This window comes from Lampetra planeri, chromosome 3 (assembly GCF_965212315.1).
Source record: "Lampetra planeri chromosome 3, kcLamPlan1.2.h2, whole genome shotgun sequence".
NCBI lineage: Eukaryota > Metazoa > Chordata > Hyperoartia > Petromyzontiformes > Petromyzontidae > Lampetra > Lampetra planeri.
The window spans coordinates 1364565-1384578 of record NC_136109.1 but is presented as its reverse complement, the minus strand read 5'-3'; the positions used below and the strand labels follow the sequence as shown (position 1 = coordinate 1384578).

General features: G+C 53.6%; 1 protein-coding gene across 2 annotated transcripts; it reads left to right on the top strand.

Moving 5' to 3' along the window:
- Window positions 1-456: 456 nt before the first annotated feature.
- On the top strand, window positions 457-9129 carry LOC144735957 (protein PET100 homolog, mitochondrial-like). 2 transcript variants are annotated; one of them, XM_078618569.1, is made up of 4 exons: window positions 457-588; window positions 5692-5778; window positions 6374-6406; window positions 7847-9129. In XM_078618569.1, exons 1-4 carry the CDS (start codon window positions 559-561, stop codon window positions 7907-7909), a joined length of 213 nt encoding a protein of 70 aa, XP_078474695.1. In that variant the 5' UTR covers window positions 457-558; the 3' UTR covers window positions 7910-9129. The 2 variants fall into 2 exon arrangements, with proteins under 2 accessions (XP_078474695.1, XP_078474687.1); XM_078618561.1 differs by lacking the exon at window positions 457-588 and adding an exon at window positions 3577-3718.
- Window positions 9130-20014: the final 10885 nt, after the last annotated feature.

Genomic DNA, 20014 nt, shown 5'->3' with positions numbered 1-20014 from the left:
ACCTGGGAGTTGCGTATCTGGAGGTAAACCCTCTGGGCCTGACACCAAAGCACCCGGGAGTTGAGTATCTGGAGGTAAACCCTCTGGGCCTGACACCAAAGCACCTGGGAGTTGCGTGTCTGGAGGTAAACCCTCTGGGTCTGACACCAAAGCACCTGAGAGTTGCGTATCTGGAGGTAAACCCTCTGGGTCTGACACCAAAGCACCCGGGGAGTTGCGTGTCTGGAGGTAAACCCTCTGGGTCTGGCACCAAAGCACCCGGGAGTTGCGTATCTGGAGGTAAACCCTCTGGGTATGACACCAAAGCACCCGGGAGTTGAGTATCTGGAGGTAAACCCTCTGGTTCTGACACCAAAGCACCCGTAGAGGTGATTATCTGGAGGTAAAACCTCTGGGGCCCGGCACCGCGTGCTGCGTGTGGGCAGGCCCCTGGCGTGGCCCCGCCTCTTCCGGTTCGGCCTGCCCACCACGTGCCGTGACGTCACAGCCGTCGTAGGAAGTCGCTGCTGCTGCCGCGGCTGACTCCACGCGCTCGGAGTGGGGGGGGCTCCACCAGCCATGGGGGGCGTCCGACTCGAGATCTTCCGCGTGAGACCCCCCCCCACACCCCCCCACACCCCCCCCACACCCCCCCACACTCCCCCCTCCCCCGCGTCCCTCCCCACCACCGCAGCCCGTGACCTCAAGGCGACCTCCCCCGGCGCAGCGTGGCGCCCCCCGCGTCTACCCTCTTGCTGCCCCCCCCCACTGCCCTCTATTCTATCCTTGTGATTATCGCTCCACTACTGACCCCCCCCCCCCCAAATACTTTACCCTCCACTGTTGTCTCCCCAACTCCTACCTCGTTCTCACCCACCCACTCTGACCCCCACCCACCCACTCTGACCCCCCCCCCCCAAATACTTTACCCTCCACTGTTGTCTCCCCCCCCCCCCTCCTAACCTCGTTCTCACCAAGGGGGTCGGCAACCCACCCACTCTGACCATCACCCACTCTGACCCCCCCCCATCCACTCTGACCCCCACCCACTCTGACCCCCACCCACTCTGACCATCACCCACTCTGACCCCCCCCCATCCACTCTGACCCCCACCCACTCTGACCCCCACCCACTCTGACCCCCACCCACTCTGACCCCCCCCCATCCACTCTGACCCCCACCCACTCTGACCCCCACCCACTCTGACCCCCACCCACTCTGACCCCCACCCCATCCACTCTGCCCCCCCACCCACCTAGAACTGGTCCAGATGTCATTCACCGCTGATGTTTTTCCTACAGGGTCCTTCGGGATCAGACAGGGATGAAGAGAAATCTCAGCGTAGGACAAATTATCCCACAATATATACCGCATTTGTGAAGGCAGTGTTGATGACAACGGTCTTGGTTTTTCCTGAATAAATTATTTTCTGATTGGTTTGATTGCTTAAGAGCGAGGGAACAAATACATGTATTAATGAGCCATTTAATTCTATTTAATCAGCTCTGCCTTCCAGATGTACTTTAATGTCTGATTAGCATTTACTAATTTTAGCAAGCCATGGTGAGCTGGCACTCAACTCCGTGTATTTGTTCCCTCGCTCTTAAGCATAATGTGCCAGAGCCGGGAGTAGAAACTCCACGTTCCCATGGTGGGGCCAAGGATATCCATCGAGACATCAACTGTTGACTTCCTACAAAGTTGCACTACTCACCTATAACACGCTCCGGGTGACCGCTGCAAAGTATGATCTTGTGTTTTGATTTAGTGTGCTGATTTTAAAAGGTGCATTTGAAAAATGCTGATTCTCCTACTGATGCTCCTGCTGTTGTGGAGTGACTCATGCAGCCAGCTGTGGCTGCAGAGTTTGGTGGTACATGTTGTTCACGTCGTTTATGGTGAAAATTCGGTCACAGTTCCTGTGATCACTGTTTCATTGCTTTTATGGCTTTATTTTGGTGATTTTCGAAATGTTTTTGGGTTTGGCCATGTTTGTTTGTTGTAGTACGGAGTTAAAATGATGGCTTTAATCTAAGTTGCCTTGTGGTTGTTTTTGTTTGACTTGCATCCCACTGGGATTTTTGCACAGCGTTGGTGTACGGTGCTTTTTTTCTGGAAGACTTTGCAGTTTTTTCCTGGATTTTTCTGTTTGCGCATAGTCACTTTAAGATGTTTTCTTGTTCATGTTTTTGTTTTTTGTTTGTTGCGGTTGCCCCCGATTCAAGAGCCGAATGGCTCACAGGGCTACACCTAATACATGAAACTCAAACTAAATGAAACTGAAAACTGAAACCCACTCTGACCCCCCCCTACCCACCCACTCTGACCCCCACCCACCCACTCTGACCCCCACCCACTCTGACCCTCACCCACTCTGACCCCCAGCCACTCTGACCCCCACCCACTCTGACCCCCCCCCATCCACTCTGACCCCCCCCCCCATCCACCCACTCTGACCCCCCTCCACCCACCCACTCTGACCCACCCACTCTGACCCCCCCCACCCACTCTGACCCCCCCACCCACTCTGACCTCCCCCACCCACTCTGACCCCCCCCCACCCACTCTGACCCCCCCACCCACTCTGACTCCCCCCACCCACTCTGACCCCCACCCACTCTGACCCACCCACTCTGACCCCCACCCACTCTGACCCCCCACCCACTCTGACCTCCCCCACCCACTCTGACCCCCCCCCCACCCACTCTGACCCCCCCACCCACTCTGACTCCCCCCACCCACCCACTCTGACCCCCCCCCACCCACCCACTCTGACCCCCCCCCCCACCCATTCTGACCCCCCCACCCACTCTGACCCCCACCATCCACTCTGACCCCCCCACACCCACTCTGACCCCCCCCCCACTCACTCTGACCCCCCTCCCACTCTGACCTCCGCCCCTCCCCTCCGCGACCTCGGCACGACAACAAACCCAGCAGGAGCCACTGTGTAGATCCACTGCTGGATGAAGGCCCCCACCCCCCACTCCCCACCACCCACCCCTCCCCCCACCCCCCACCCCCCAACCCCACCCCCCACCCCTCACCCCCCTCCCCCCACCCCCGTGCCCGAAATCCGTGCGGAATGTTTGAAACTCCCCAAGTTGCGTGGCTTGTAAACAACAACAACAGCAGCAGCGGCAACAACATTAATAACAATCGTCTGCAACGTTTAAAACAGCGGCACACACAGCGTCGTCATGCACACGTGGGTGGTGATCCCATCTGTAGTGATGTTGAGTGGGCTCTGCGTAGTTTTATGGATGAACGCCTCCGTGGTTTGGCTTGGAGTAAAGATCGTCGGCATAAGGCACTACAACTAGAGTTCAGTCACATTTCGTTTTATGTCGAAGGCGGTTGTGTGTGTGTGTGTGTGCTTTTTTGCTCACATTTATATTAGCTTCGTTGCTGTGCTCGGTAAAGTTCTTAATTTGGTCATTTTGGTGGCAAATGAAAGACTCTGGTCTCTTTGAGTTCTCAACTCTATAATCCTGTAATGTTACGAACAAGCTTAGACAGATTTAAGATACGATAATATGGATGTGGCGTCGCCAAGATACCATTGACTTTTAAATATTTACTGTTTATTTTGCCAGGTATCACAAATGATAGCTCAACGAAGTGGACATTTATAGCAGCCAAATGCTGTGGAGGGAAAATCTGGAGGACCCGGAAGAAATTCCACGCGACCACGGGGAGAGAGACACCTTAAACTCCAAATATACAGCAGGCGTCAAGGTCGGGATCAATCTCACAACCTCCTGTAGACCAGGCGAGGTAGTCAGCATCTCCTAGCCACCGTCATGATCATGATGATGAGAGAGATGCAAACTCGATATACAGCAGCAGGCATCAAGGTCGGGATCAAGCTCACAACCTCCTGTAGACCAGGTGAGGTAGTCAACATCTCCTAGCCACCGTCATGATCATGATGATGAGAGGGAGACGCAGACTCAAGATATTCAGCAGCAGCAGGCATCGTCAGGGTCGGGATCGAATCTACAACCTCCTGTAGACCAGGCGAGGTAGTCAACATCTCCTAGCCACCGTCATGATGATGAGAGAGACGCAGACTCAAGATATTCAGCAGCAGCAGGCGTCGTCAGGGTCGGGATTGAATCCATAACCTCCTGCGTACCAGGCGAGGTAGTCAACATCTCCTAGCCACCGTCATAATGGTGATGATGAGAGAGAGATGCAGACTCAAGATATACAGCAGCAGGGTCAGGGTCGGGATTGAATCCACAACCTCCTGCGTACCAGGCGAGGTAGTCAACATCTCCTAGCCACCGTCATGATGGTGATGATGAGAGAGAGATGCAGACTCAAGATATACAGCAGGGTCAGGGTCGGGATTGAATCCACAACCTCCTGCGTACCAGGCGAGGTAGTCAACATCTCCTAGCCACCGCCATGATGGTGATGATGAGAGAGAGATGCAGACTCAAGATATACAGCAGGGTCAGGGTCGGGATTGAATCCACAACCTCCTGCGTACCAGGCGAGGTAGTCAACATCTCCTAGCCACCGTCATGATGGTGATGATGAGAGAGAGATGCAGACTCAAGATATACAGCAGCAGGGTCAGGGTCGGGATTGAATCCACAACCTCCTGCGTACCAGGCGAGGTAGTCAACATCTCCTAGCCACCGTCATGATGGTGATGATGAGAGAGAGATGCAGACTCAAGATATACAGCAGGGTCAGGGTCGGGATTGAAGCCACAACCTCCTGCGTACCAGGCGAGGTAGTCAACATCTCCTAGCCACCGTCATGATGGTGATGATGAGAGAGAGATGCAGACTCAAGATATACAGCAGGGTCAGGGTCGGGATTGAATCCACAACCTCCTGCGTACCAGGCGAGGTAGTCAACATCTCCTAGCCACCGTCATGATGGTGATGATGAGAGAGAGATGCAGACTCAAGATATACAGCAGCAGCAGGCGTCGTCAGGGTCGGGATCGAATCCACGACCTCCTCCGTAAAAGGCCACCGTGCGACACCTTTCCACCAGAGCAGCGTTCCACACTATTCTGCCTGGAATCAATCGCCACTTTTATTTACAAGCTGTCATTTTGGAATTAGATGGTAATTCTTTTTCCCGGTTTGCTGCTGGAAATCCGCGAGCTCTCCCGAGGCTCGCAAAGACCTTCCCTGTGGAGGGACAGAACTGGCTGGGAATCGATGAAAATAATAACGACAAGGAAACCTTCGCAGCAGGACAATGATACTTGAGTGAGACATCGTAATTGGCTGCCTGCCATTTCAGCGAGCCATCATCAGAACCGCGTGCTCTGCAAATGTATTCTTTGCTCAAGCACTCGACAGCCTTAGGCAGATGGCTTCTGCCGAATTGTTTGGAATCTTGCCCACGCTCGACAGAATTTTCCAATACTCCTTTAATGAGACGTGTTCCTGGAATATGGAGAGAGTGTTACCAGTGGGCCAAGCGTGGTCTCTTTAAAAGTCTTAAGTGAGTGCTTGTGCAATTCAACAAGGGCAATGGACCTTCCGTGGGCTATGAAGAAGGGCCAGACCTAACACGTCTCCTATTATATATTTTTCCTCTTAAGACAGCAGCGTTATTGATGAACGTGTTGAGTTTTTTGTAGTAATAATGTGATGAGAGCGTGCCGAGTGGCTGTTCGTGATGGGGGACTGATGCGCGTGCCTTGTGTGTGTGTGTGCGTGTCGGCTCTTCCCTGGCAGATGATGCTGTACCTCTCCTTCCCCGTCGCCATGTTCTGGGTGTCCAACCAGGCCGAGTACTTTGAGGAGTACGTGGTGAAGAGAAAGGCAAGAGACCCGCAAACAAAAAAACACACAAACACGAGCGGCAAGACAACGTCGCGTATCCGACCCGCCACATGTCCGCCCGCACGCAGCGCGGTAGTTAAATGGCCCCTCTCTGTAGACGCTTACACATCTGGCCTTTTCACACGTCCGGCGAAACCCCCCCAGCCAGTCGGATCCGTCACGCGCGAGGGTGTTGGGCGGACAAACCCACAGGGCCACGGGATACCCTGGAGATGGCAGGACACCCTAAACGGATTCTTGAATCCGTCTGTGTGGACCTTGTCATCTCGTTAGTGGGTTTTTTTCGCCCCCCGAATTCTTCGGTATCGCCCCCCCCCCCCCCCATTAATGGAAGTGGCCAAACCATCCCAACGTGGCAGGAACCCTCCCGAAAATGAGTCGTGAGACTCGGAGAGGCCTTCCTGGGCTAACGCTCAGTGCGTCATCACGACCGCATCGGCTGTCGAGGGATGAGTGGCCGAGTTGAGTTCTAGGCTGCCATCGGGGGGCCACGTCGCGTCTGCTAATGTTTGCGATGCCGTCCACGCCGCGCTCGTGCTAATGCGTGCGTTTCTTTTTACGCTTCCGTCCGCAGAAAGAAATATTCCCGGCGAACGAGTCCAAGCAGGTACGACGCACTCCGGTTCTTCACCCGTCGTCGACGTGCTGCCCACAGAACGTGCCGCGCGGCCTCTCGTGACGTCGGCGTGTGCACAAACTTGTGCACGAACTTGTGCACAAACTTGTGCACAAACTTGTGCACAAACTTGTGCACAAACTTGTGCAGCCGCCGTAACACCAAAGGCAACGCTCGAGTTCCGCTCCTGAGTGGAACTCGAACGAATGAATTCCGTGCCGTGTCGGTTTGAACGGACCTCATTAATTCCGGTGTGCTGGAGTTGGTGACCGGCTTGGGAATCGGAAAGGATTCTAAACACCGCTCTGATGGTGGCGGTGACGCCGCCGCGTCCCAGACGTCTGACCTGCTGCCTTGTGACCTCTGACCCCCTCGGCGTACACAGCCGCACGGTCACCTGGAGTACGATGCCATTCAGTGCCAGCGTGCCAGGCCCCTCGTCCCGTCTCTTATTCTCCACAGCTTCTGAATAAGATCACCGCGACGGTTCCAGATGTTCATCTTGAACCAACTCGCGTCTCTCTTGCCTTGCCGACATTGCATTGTTTAGCTGCAATCATTGTCAATTGACCACGTAATATCCATCAGGGGATTTTTTGTTGGGTTAGATTGCGTGAATATAAATGTGTCGTTAAACCCGCCACCGCCTGACACGACCAATCAGTTACTAGTTCAGCACACGCCGGTGTGTAAACCCACTACAACATTCACATTTCGAGTTCCGTGGCGTTCCGCCGGTAATCACAACCACCAACCCGCCTCATCAGGCGACAGCCATAATTGTGGATAAATCCTCCGCCTGACGTCGTCACTGTGTGCGTTCACGTTGACGCGATCTGACCCAAAGAAACCTCTGTGCAATCACTGTAACCGGTGCCCATGGCTCACACGCGAGGCCAGTTTTCGTTTGTGTTGCGGATCGTTGTTGAGACGCATCCCGCGTCATTTCTCCTCTTACCGGGGCGGAGCTGCAGTGGTGACGCTCGTGCCGCAGGGCTAGAAGGGACCGGGTTCTCTCTCCCCCCGATTGGCGTGGGTTTCCTCCCCGCATAGCAGAGGTCGCAACCGGGTACCCGATACCCGTACCTGTTTGCGACCCTGGTGCGGCCGGGTACGGGTAAGGAATCAAAACCCGTTTGCGACCTCTGCCGTGTAGTTTGAAAGATGTCAAACCGTGTCAATGGTATCGGCCAAAACATCCCAACACTGAAAAGCGACCTGCAGTTTGACCCAATTGGTGTCGCTTGGAGCAACGTCGCTCCCCTTGCCTGCGACGGCTTGGCAGGGCCCTCCTGAAACTGAGTCCTGACACTCGGAACAACACCGCGCTGGATTCTGCGTCGGGACGACGGCGGCGGCGGGCGGGCGGGCTGGCGTGGGCTCGTGTGTGGACGTTCGTATTTCACGCCGCCGTGGTTGCGTTTCTTGCAGAGGCAGGAGCTGGAGAGATTCAAGAAGTTCATCCAGATGGAGCAAGCGAAGAAGCACGAATGAGCTCTCTCGCGGGAGTCCGTTCCGCACGGACTCCTCGGGATCGCCCGACGCGTGATTTCCGCTCCCCTGTGTGACGATCTCGATGGAAATGTATCTCTCTCCCATTCGGGCCTTCTCTCTGCAGGCCTCTTGCGGGCGTCATCACGCTCGGTGGCCTAATTTACCTTAGTAGGGCGACGTGGCCCCTCGCGGGGTAGATGTTGAGGTTTCCCACAGCCTGACAAGTCACGTCGCTCCCGTGTACGGGATCGTTGTACCGTCTGGCTCCCGTGTCGACGGCTGCTGTTGCTACGGTCGCCCTCGTCGCTCGCCGATCTCCGTGGACCACAGACGCGCAACAAGTTAGCGGAGGAGATGTAACGCGACGGGAAAAGTTTCCGGTGAAACCGCCGCACTGCGGCCGTGGCTGCTGCCGTGACTACACGGTTCTACGCCAAGCGGTTTTGGTGCCGAGTCAACAATCGGTAATCGTCACACATCTGCGCTCACCGGAAAGAAAAAACACTTTTCTCACCGTCGTGTTACGTTACCGCGGCTAATCTGCCCTTTGTGGTCTACGCAGAGCAGCTGCGCTGGGCGACTCGAGCGACGGCTGGCGAGGGGAGGTTACTTAACGGGAGCGGCCTCTCGTCGCGGCGATCGTCGTCGTAGTTTTTATTGCGCTGGGCAGCGGCTCGCACGGGTGAGACACGGATCTCCTCCGTCGGTTGTGGGCTAACGGAGGTGATGGGAGGGGAGGGAGGTGGGAGGGGTAGCAAAGCACACGTCGGATGACCCTCATCGCCACCCCTACTGGCAGGCCGGGTACTGAAGTCGCCTTGTGCCGCCGCTGAAGTCGAGATGTGAAGTGTCGTGATCCCAGACGCCTCGGCGGATGGGAAGGGCGCTCCGTCGTTTTTCGCTCGCGTACCCGGACATCGCTCTGCCGTCGGGCGAACGTCGCCGCGTTGGGTCGGGTTGCGTCCGCTCGCTGGTGTCCACCCAAACCTCGCTTCACCACTTGCTTGTACTCGCTGCTGTGACGACATTGATGACGACGACGATGATGATGATGATGACGACGATGATGACGACGATGATGACGATGATGACGATGATGATGACGATGATGACGACGATGACGACGATGATGACGACGATGATGATGACGACGATGACGACGATGACGACGACGACGATGATGATGTGTGCCCGCTACATAAAGTGCCGTTTGCCCTCTTTGAGAGCTGCGCCGAATGGATCTGTGACGCGGGTTCGCGCGCTCGCTGCGGTCTGAGCATATTTAACGACGCGTCGAGAAAAGTTGCTAGTAATAGGTTTTTACCCTTTCAACTGGTACAAAAACTGACACCTTTATACAAGGCATCATAGTGTAAATGCTTACCCCGAGCTCTCAATATTCTGATAGTGCGTTGTCTTTGAGTTGTACGCCTTTTGGTGTCATCTGGTCCAACACCAATGGAGACTGGGCTCTAAGAAAAGCTGTCTCGGGTGTGGACCAATCAACTTCAAGGACAGTGCATATCATTATCATCATCAGAGTTGTTTCTTTTTGTTTGCATTTTGACTGCTTGTGTTGTGGTTATTGCAAACATGATGCCTGGTATAAAGGTGTCAGTTTTTGTACCAGTTGAAAGGGTAAAAACCTATTACTATTTTGCCACTGGTAAAGGAGGTCTCATAGTGTAAAAGTTGCTAGCTTCAACACGTGCGCAGGCAATGTCTCATTCACACGTGTCTCTCCACGTGATCACGATATATTTGTTCCTGTATCCCCATCCCATCAGCCGCACGCACGGCCTTCTGGGAGGGCCTAATTTGAGCAGCATTGGTTCAATACAAGCAAAACCTCTGGACTGGTTTCGACATGACTTGTCTCACCGGCGTAATCAGGTTCGCTCTGAAGCAATGATGGCGAGAAGCGCCAGCTGGGCAAAGGCGCCTTGTTCAGGACCATCTGCCAAAGAGCTTTACGGCTGATCGGATTCCTCCAGTATCAACATTCCGATTTGGCGATCGTTCGATGTGGGCCCCCCCTAATTTGGCACTTCAACACAATCCGTGGGCGTCGTTGGGGTGGACAGCAGAGCGGCCAAGCACGAGAGCGCCTCGTTCGTGTCCAAGTTGTACGCGGCGATGGACGGGGGTGAGCCTTGTGGCGGGTCCCCGGGGTCCCGGATCAACGCAAGTCAAAATCGTAATTAATTTACTTTGTTTTTGCCGACTCCGTCCCACCGCGCACACGAACGCCGCGACCCGTCTGGCGCGGATCGTTCTGTTGTCGTGTCCAAGCGCAGCGGCGAGGACGAAAGCGCAGAAGAAACACAACGTTTAAACTTTGATTAGCGCAATATCGACAGACACGAAGTGACGTCGCAACGCAGTCGATGCCGGAGCCGGGGGGCTTAACGGGAGAGCCCGGGGGTCCCGCCACGGGGTTCGGATGTTCACGGTGGCACGGTTCGGCAAAGTGCGGCGCAAAACGAAGTTCCACGGCCTTCCCGTGCCGCGCGGTGTGGAGGGGTCTCTGCAGGGCGAGGGTTCTGTTAGGGGGCGTACGGAGCGCTGTGCTCAACAGCGGCTGTCTGGGGGCTTGGGATGGGGGTGAGGGGGGAAGAGACGCAGCTGCTGCTGCTGCTGGGAGGAAGGACATTCGACAGGGGAGGGCAGTGCGAAGGAAGAAGCGGAGGGGAAAGTGGTGAGGTGGCTTGCGGTGTGGTGAGTGGTTGGGTGGGTGAGTGGGGCATTGGGACCTGCAGTGTGGTGAGTGGGTGGGTAGGTGAGTGAGTGTGATGCTGTGACCTGCAGTGTGGTGAGTAGGTGAGTGAGTGTGTTGTTGTGACCTGCAGTGTGGTGAGTGGGTGAGTGAGTGTGAGTGTGTGTGATGCTGTGACCTGCAGTGTGGTGAGGAGGTGAGTGAGTGTGAGTGAGTGTGTTGTTGTGACCTGCAGTGTGGTGAGTGGGTGAGTGAGTGTGAGTGCGTGTGATGCTGTGACCTGCAGTGTGGTGAGGAGGTGAGTGAGTGTGAGTGAGTGTGTTGTTGTGACCTGCAGTGTGGTGAGGAGGTGAGTGAGTGTGAGTGAGTGTGATGCTGTGACCTGCAGTGTGGTGAGTGGGTGAGTGAGTGTGAGTGAGTGTGTTGTTGTGACCTGCAGCGTGGTGAGTGGGTGAGTGAGTGTGAGTGAGTGTGTTGTTGTGACCTGCAGTGTGGTGAGTGGGTGAGTGAGTGTGAGTGAGTGTGTTGTTGTGACCTGCAGTGTGGTGAGTGGGTGAGTGAGTGAGTGAGTGTGAGTGAGTTCGTTGGTGTGACCTGCAGTGTGGTGATAGGTGAGTGAGTGTGAGTGAGTGTGTTGTTGTGACCTGCAGCGTGGTGAGTGGGTGAGTGAGTGTGAGTGAGTTCGTTGGTGTGACCTGCAGTGTGGTGAGTGGGTGAGTGAGTGTGGGTGAGTGTGTTGTTGTGACCTGCAGTGTGGTGAGTGGGTGAGTGAGTGTGAGTGAGTGTGTTGTTGTGACCTGCAGTGTGGTGAGGAGGTGAGTGAGTGAGTGTGTTGTTGTGACCTGCAGTGTGGTGAGTGGGTGAGTGAGTGTGAGTGAGTGAGTTCGTTGGTGTGACCTGCAGTGTGGTGATAGGTGAGTGAGTGAAAGTTCGTCGGAGCAGTGATCACGGCTGGTAGCGAGAGCGGAGTGACGAGGAGGCGGCTGATCGCCCCGTGATGGAACGCCTCTTCGCCCGTCCGCGTTAAACGAATCCCGTGGCTAATTTGTTCGCTATAACGTGAATCGCGTTGTTTTCGGGGTGTGCTGCCACGCAATCATCCCACGAGTTTGCGTTTTTACCCCTCGACATCATCATCAGCAACGTCGTCGTCGTCATCATCGCGATCAGCTGTCCCAGCGAAGAGGTGAGAGGACGGGCAGCTTTGACGTGGGTCGCGAGCCGTCCCAGAGGGAATCCCGCTTCACGGGGCGGAGACGGAGCAGTGAAATCCGCTCGCGTGTCGGGACACCCGCTGGTTGGGATCGTCACACGTGTAGGCTTGGGGAGGTCTTCATCGAGCAGTGGATTGACCATGGCTGACGATGACGTGTGTGTGTGTGTGTCTTTCGCACCGTACGTAGCCAAACCGCGCTAATCGGTGGCGTGGGGGGGAAGGACAACAACACTAAACACACAAATCAGTTCGAAGGGGATGAGTTTTCAATCCGGATTTAAAAGTGGGGGGGGGGGGTACAGCTCAAAGATTAAATGTGCAGACCTCAAATGACCTGCTCCCTGGCTGTTTACGTCAGCAATGTTGTCGTCCAAACAAGCGGTGTCGCCAACAGTGTGAACGGTTCGCTCACGCACATGGACTTGCGATCCAGAGCGCCGTGGTTCGATTCCATTTCACCAAATTCGCCGAAAAACTTCGCCGTTTCTGTCCACCCAACACCATAAGTTGGGGCGCCTGTGCCAGACTAGGTGCAGGAGGTCACGGGACAGACCCTGCAGGTGCCATGGGTTGGCTGACTGGGATGACCACTGGTAGATGCACCACCAGCTGTACCCCCCTACTGTGCCAGGCTAGGTGCAGGAGGTCTCGGGACAGACCCAGCAGGTGCCATGGGTTGGCTGACTGAGATGACCGGTAGATGCACCACCAGCCGTACCCCCCTTACTGTGCCAGGCTAGGTGCAGGAGGTCACGGGACAGACCCAGCAGGTGCCATGGGTTGGCTGACTGAGATGACCTATAGATGCACCACCAGCTGTACCCCCTACTGTGCCAGGCTAGGTGCAGGAGGTCTCGGGACAGACCCAGGTGGTGCCATGGGTTGGCTGACTGAGATAACCGGTAGATGCACCACCAGCTGTACCCACTACTGTGCCAGGCTAGGTGCAGGAGGGCATGGAACAGACCCAGCGGGTGCCATGGATTGGCTGAGATGACCGGTAGATGCACCACCAGCCGTACCCACTATTGTTGTTGTGAATACAGTACACACATACACACACGTTCGCGCGCACACGTGCACAAATGTCTGAATGACGTGAACGAGTCTACTATTCATGAAAAGCGACGCTCATAAACAGTTTACAAATTGGACTTTTAATGAGCGTCTTAAATGTGGGTGTCATCACGGTAATCGCAGCGACGTCACTCTGCGCGCGACAGGGAAATAGCGTCCTGGGCTCCATTCACACATTGACATGGCGCAGACTTTAATATTCTTATTACCCGTATCATTCTGCTCGTTCACCCAGGAAAAGCCTTGCCGAGTCTCATGACTCGTTTTCAAGAGGGTCCTGCCAAGTTTTCGGATTAGTGTGGGACGGTGATTGATGCTGTTATAAAAAAAAATTATGAAAAAATATTGAAGAATTGGTTTAACACGTCGGATTTCGCGACTAAATCTGGCTGTCGCCTGATGAAGCTCCTTGTAATTACAGCCGAAACGTCGTATTCAGATTGTAAATGTTGTGGCTTGACCTCCAACACACCGGCTTGCTGTACTAGTAACGAATTCATGGGACCTCCTTTGCCAGTACCAAAATATGATTCATAATATAGGTTGTTGGGTCAGATCGCGTTATTTATAAATGTGTCGTAACCCTCCACCACCCGACACAGCCAAACAGTAAAACATGTGTCACGTTTTCCAGGACAAAATAATTAACTTCTTTAGCCCACCGGTGTGCTGAAGAGAGGATCAACAGCATTTTAAAATTTGAGTAGTACGACGTTTCGCTGATAATTACAATCAGCTTCATCGGGCAAGAATGGTGAAGCTCTCCTGTTGCTTCCGGTCTTAAATAGAGCAGCCTCAGGGTGACGTCATCATTTAATTCAATTCAATCTAATAGGTTTGATAATAGGTTTTGTCCTTTGTCTGGCAACAAAACAGTTGTGTGAAGATGTTAAAACACCAAACTGAAACCTTTTACGAGGAATCATGTTTGCATTAACCACAATACTTGTGGTCAGAATGCAAAAAAAGATGTAGATGCTTACCCCGAACTCTCATTACTCTGATAGTGGTATTGTCTTTGTGCTGTGCGCCTTTTGGCGTCCTCTGGTCTAACACCGTTTGAGACGAGGCTCAAAAGAAAGCTGTCTCTGGTGTAGACCAATCAGTTTCAAAGACAATGCATATATTACCAGTGTATTTTTCCCGACCCTGACGATGCATGCTGTATATCTTGAGTGTGCGTCTCTCTCTCTCTCATCATCATCATCACGGTGGCTAGGAGATGTTGACTACCTCGCCTGGTCTACAGGAGGTCGCGAGTTTGATCCAGACCCTGACGTCTGCTGCTGTATATTTGGAGTTTGCGTGTCTCTCTTTGCTGGAGCAGTTCCACCTGATGACGGAGGCTTGTGTTGCTTCCGAAACGTCGTGATTTAATTTAGTTGTTTTAATTTTTTATTGTTTTTATTTTCACCTACGTGACTTTACCGAAAAAAAACACAAACGAGTATGGATCCTTGCAGTCACGAAAACTTAAAATTTAGAATGTTCACATGATGACGATAACCCCACTTCGTTGAGCTATCGTTCGTGATAGCAAGGCGGCGTGGTCAAATAAAAAATAGTTTAGTTTTAGTTGTTTTGAACCAGCGTGGCAGAGGAGAGCCCAATGTATATCGAGTAGAGATCACGCGAGTTGAGGAGGCTCCTGCCAGCGGCGGCGCGCGAGCAAAGAAGTTGCAGGGCCGCGCCTTTATAGAGTGAAAATAATCAAGGAAAAATAGATACACAAAATTTGTGTTATATAATTAATGAATCTGTCCTTTCCCTCCCCTTGTACCTATTAATTGTGACGAATATCCTGGGGCCTCAAATGCGGACCTGGTGCGGTGTGTAGTAAACATCGCCACTGGGGAGACAAAGGCAGCCAGGCGTGGCTTTCTGGCCCCCCACCCCCTCGTGTGCCGTGCCGGCCTTCATAGGTGCTGCTACTCGCTAACAGCACTTGCCCCGACAGTCTGTTAAGGCTACACGGGGTATCTTTGTCTTCTTGTTTTATTGGGCAGGCCGACACGTGCCCATCCACCCAGAGGCGCTGGTTCGCTCGCATTCCTGGCACACTTACACTGAACAGTTAGAGGCGCAGCCCTGAAATTGCTGGCTGAAGGCTACTGCCGGCAGATGAAGGGCATCCACCAGGGCCAATTCTGTAGGGGCAGCTGGGCTGCTCGTTGCACGTTGACCAGAGGTGGTGGTCAAGAGGTTGTGCCTACACACGCTTTACCCCACCATAGCGTGTGGTGAACCCATTTATACTGCCCACTCAGCCGACCCATCATCCCCTCCGGGGTCGATAAATTTAAAAATAAGTCGATCGCGGTTGTGCTATGGATAAAATTCGCCCCCCCCACCGCCGCCGCCATAGGAATGTGGAATTCCCACCATTGGCTCTGCAGAGCTGCTAACAGGAAATCGCAGAGAGATCAACGTGGATGTGTCCAGGGTGTGAGGCGCTCCTCCCAGAGGACGCAGCCTTGCACCGCACTCCGAGTGCTGGGTTTTACAGCCGTGCGTGCGGTTTGTAATTTTCCACGGTGCTTGCAAAATGATACGTGTGCGTGCATTGCGTGGGTGTTATTCAGGGAACGGTGGCGCAGTGGTTAGCGCGCTGGCTCTCCGAACCCGCCCACCAGAGTTCCATTCCACCCCACGGCAAACACCAGCCTTGATAGGTGCTCCCCAATAGCAACACGCCTCGGGCTGCCTGCGCAAGGCGACACAGGGAATCTTTGTGCGTGCGATGGTTGTGCTGGATGGCATGATTACACACCCACGCATAGACACCCGCATACACAGACAAAGGTCCCCCGTATAGCCTTGCAACAGAGCGTTGGGGAAAGTGCTGTTAGCGAGCAGCACCATGCCCGGCCTCCTCGCATCGCCACGAGGATTACTGATTTAAAGCTGAGCCGACCTAGGGGAGGCCCAGGACCGGTCCAAATATTTCGCAACTGTTACCGGTCGTGAGCGGGAACTGAACTGGGGTCGCCGGCCTCGAAGCGCAGTGCGCTAACCGCTGCGCCACCGCTCCTCGCCCACGCACTCACGCACCCGCACACGGAACATCTTGTCAAACCAGTTCGCGGACTCCCGACTGACTCCTGGCTCAGCCTGCCGCGTGAATAGGGGGGGGGGCACGTGCTCCGGCTGGGCTTGCCGCGTGAGTTTTGGGGGGGTCAGGTGTCTTGCCTGATGACGCGTGAGTGTTGTGTTGTACTGTCGATAGCAGGTTTAGGCGGTGGAAGGGGGGGCTCACGAGGCCGCATGAGACCCCAGGGCCGCGCTGAGTTTCCCGGAGGCCCCGCGGACGAATGCCCCGCGGGGGAGGAGGGCCCACGTACCTGTGGGTCGTGACAAAAAAAACGGCGCCTTGTGTGTGGGGCCCTGGGCGATTTCACCCCACCGTGGCCCACGCGGGGTCAGAGGGGTCAGACCCCGTCGGCTCCGGCCACGTGCGGTCAGGGGAGGCAGCGGAGGCAGAGCCTCGCCTGTCATACTCCAATGAAAATATATTTACAGCGATCTAACCCAAAAACCTATATTATGGATGGTATTGGTCGCGAAAGCCTACGTGTTAAAATGAAAATGGCTTTTACTAAAAGTACAAGGAAGAAGAATAAAATTAAGATTTTCCACTGATCTGTGTTATAAATGTAATTTCTCTACGATTCCAATCATTTTTATCGTCAAAATCGCCAAATTTGCGGAGCTCCACTGCAAATACAGATTGCGCAACCCCTCAGAAACTGGATGGAGCGCGGGCAATAAGCGCGTGCCTGTTACTACCTGAGTATGTCACCAATGTAATGTTTGTAGACCCCTCCATTTCATGTCCTCGCCTTCCATACTCCAGGTAACTTATTTCACGTACCTGTATAAAGATATTTAGGCTCGCTGGTCTCGTCATAAAACTGCAATGCAAAAGCACCAGGGGAGGCAGCTATCACATCTGCCTCACTGAGGGGTGTGTGTGAGACACGCCCCCCTCAGTGAGGACACGCCCCCCGCAGTGAGGACACGCCCCCCTCTGTCTAAATCTGGCTGATACTCGCTAGTGCAGCGGTCCCTAACCTTTTTGGCACCAGGGACCGGTTTCGTGGAAGACATTTTTTCACGGACCGGGGTGTGTTCGTTGTTTTCTACTCATTGTGGCGAGCGGTTAGAGGGCGGAAGTGGTCAATAAAATGACGGGGGGTCCACCCGCGGACTCACCGCTCACCTCCTAACAGGCCACGGACCCGTACCGGTCCGCGGCCCAGGGGTTGGGGACCCCTGCGCTCGTGCCTCCCCAGGCATTGACCTCACCGCATGTCACTGGTCGGCTCGGGAACAGCGCGGCAGGGGCCATCCCGGTCGCCGCTGTGGCTTTTGGCGTCAAGAGCGTTTCCGCGATGTTCGCTAACGATGCGCGAGACGACGCGACGGGAGCAAAGGAACGCATCGCCAAGCCGGAGGGCGGCATCAGCCTCCGCCACGAGCCCTTCCCGTGGCTGGCTCTGATCCAGCGATGTGGAGGCAGCAGCGATGGTTGGCGGATCACAACTCGCGCAGGGATGTTGTCGTGAAACTACCCTGCTACCCGCGGTTGTCGAGAAGGAGCCGTAACCCCTGGCTTGCCACGACAAGGCGGCACAGCAGAGTGTGGACGAATCTCCATCTCTCTGGTTCTTTCGGTAAAGTCACGTAGATAGAAAAAATCAAGCGTTCGTCTTCAGGTGAGAAAATGATTTGCTGTTGTGGCTTTATATATGCACGGGAGGGGGGTGGGAAGGAGTTTTGTCGAGTCGTGGCTGTAGGAGTTCACGGGGGAGAGGGGGGTTGAGGGCTTGTGCCTTGTGGCGTGCAGGGACGGGTGGGGCTGGAGAAATTAGCAAGTAAAGGAGCTCAAAATAGTAATCGGACAACCAGACACACGGGTGGGTGAGTGAAAATAATATCACTTAAAACTCGGCGCGGTTTATCACATCCTTCCAATGATTGCTCAATCTGAATTCATCTTCTCGATTAAAGTTTCGTCTGTGTTTGTATATCTGGATGGCTTCATGAACAAATCTCTGATGGTGGCCCGAGGGTTTGCAGAGCACCTTGGTTTCGGAGAAAAAAAACGTCACGTGTGCCCACAGCGTTGAAACAATGATCCGCCACCGCCGAGGTGTTGGTTCTGCCACGTTTCAAATCTACTTTGTGTTCGCGAACCCGGTCTGAGACACGTCGCTTCGTTTCACCAATGTAACTGCTGCTGCAGACACAACTCAGCTTATAGACACCAGGACATTGCATGTCCGGAATCGCATCCTTTACCGATGGGATCAAATCACGGATTTTGTGTACTGTATTGAACCGAACTTGGATCTTGTGTTTGTTCAAGATTTTGGCAATCCTTTTGGTAACCCCTGCTGTGTATGGTAAGGTGATGGTTTTGATTGGGTCTTCAGATGGTTCTCTACCCACGGTTGGGGATGCAGCTTTGCGGATTGTGCGGTCAGAATATCTATTCCTCCCTGAAAGCCTGGCATACGTGTTCAAGCTCACTGGCTATGTGGTGCTGGTCGGAGATGCAACGGGCCCTATGGTTTAGTGTTTTGATGAGGGAATTTTTTTGGGCTGGATGGTGGTGGGAGTCAGGCTTTAGATAGGAATCCGTGGAATGGTAGCTTGTCATCATTTTCCACTTCCATGGTGAATGTGATAGATGGGTGTATGGAATTTATGTGGTTGAGAAATTGGTATTGTGCCATTCGGCCATGTGGCCAGATGATGAACGTGTCATCTATATATTTCTTCCACAAGGAAGGACGTCGGGTGGATTTCTTGATGGCGTCTGTCTCAAATTTATCCATGAAAATGTTCGCTACCACTGGTGATAGGGGAGAACCCATTTAATCGAGAAGATGGATTCAGCTTGAGCAATCATTGGAAGGATGTGATAAACCGCGCCGAGTTTTAACTGCTATGATTTCCACTCACCCACCCGTGTGTCTGGTTGTCCGATTACTATTTCGAAGTCCTTTACTTGCTAATTTCTCCAGCCCCACCGTCCCTGCACGCCACAAACCCTCAAGCCCCCTGAACTCCTACAGCGACGATTCAACAAAACTCCTTTCCCCCCCTTCCCCCTGAGGACGGACGCTTGTGTTGCGACCGAAACGTCGTGTTTTCTTTTATTATTTTTCTACCTTCGTGACTTTACCGAAAGAACCAGAGTGTATGGATCACTGCAGTCACGAAAGCTTTAAATCAAGAATGAATCTCCATCTGTTCCACACTCCCCGTGTGTGTCCCTGATGAACCGTACCCCTGGATCGCCACGAGAAGGCGGCACGGCAGAGTGTTGGACTCCACTCCATCTGTACGGGGATAGAGTGTTGTCCCCTCGCACGCGTGCGGTTTCTCCGTGTGCTTGGGTTTCCTCCCACACGGCGAGGGATTGGTTCAAAACATCTGAATCTTTAGGCACCTACCCAATGCTCCAAACTGTAACTGTGTGACTCCGTTTGCGCGAATCGCTCTATATAAATGCACAAACATTGTTCACAAGAAATTATTCTAACAAGACATCTCTTCCGATACACACGGGGTACAGTGGTGGAGCAATACCACTGTGTTCTCCCGAATAGAACACTCTTAGTCTTTTTAATTCCAAAATGACCCCAAACTTGAAGTGCTCGTCTTACTTTCGGCACACTGTCACAGTCCCCAATGTGACCCAGACATCGCTTTGGTGGCCATAAGGAGATATGTTACGCCCCGGACAACAATCCATTCATTACTTTACAGGTTGAATTATGTAGAGGGCATTGAGAAAGAGAAAACTAGCGGACCTGACCGTACGTGGAAGATTGCGTTCGTTGTTAATTAGTAAGCTTACTTTTAATTGTAGATCAGTGGACACACTTAATCAGCCAAGTCCATAAGATTCGCATTGAACTGTCCGAGATTTGCCCGCCTTTTGAAAATGGAGGAAATCTACAAAAAAACTTTTTTTTTTGGACAAACAGAGATTACACGTTAAATCAAAGCAGAATATCGACGTTTTTTTCTTTCCTGCAGAACAATTCGGCTCGGGACAGATCTACCTCCAGATTGGTGACGGCAA

Coding starts and splice junctions, on each gene's coding strand:
- LOC144735957 (XM_078618561.1), top strand. CDS start 3,623: ATGCTGTGGAGGGAAAATCTGGAGGACCCGGAAGAAATTCCACGCGAC. Junction 5,779..6,373: donor AGTACGTGGTGAAGAGAAAG/GCAAGAGACCCG, acceptor TTCCGTCCGCAG/AAAGAAATATTCCCGGCGAA. Junction 6,407..7,846: donor CGGCGAACGAGTCCAAGCAG/GTACGACGCACT, acceptor CGTTTCTTGCAG/AGGCAGGAGCTGGAGAGATT.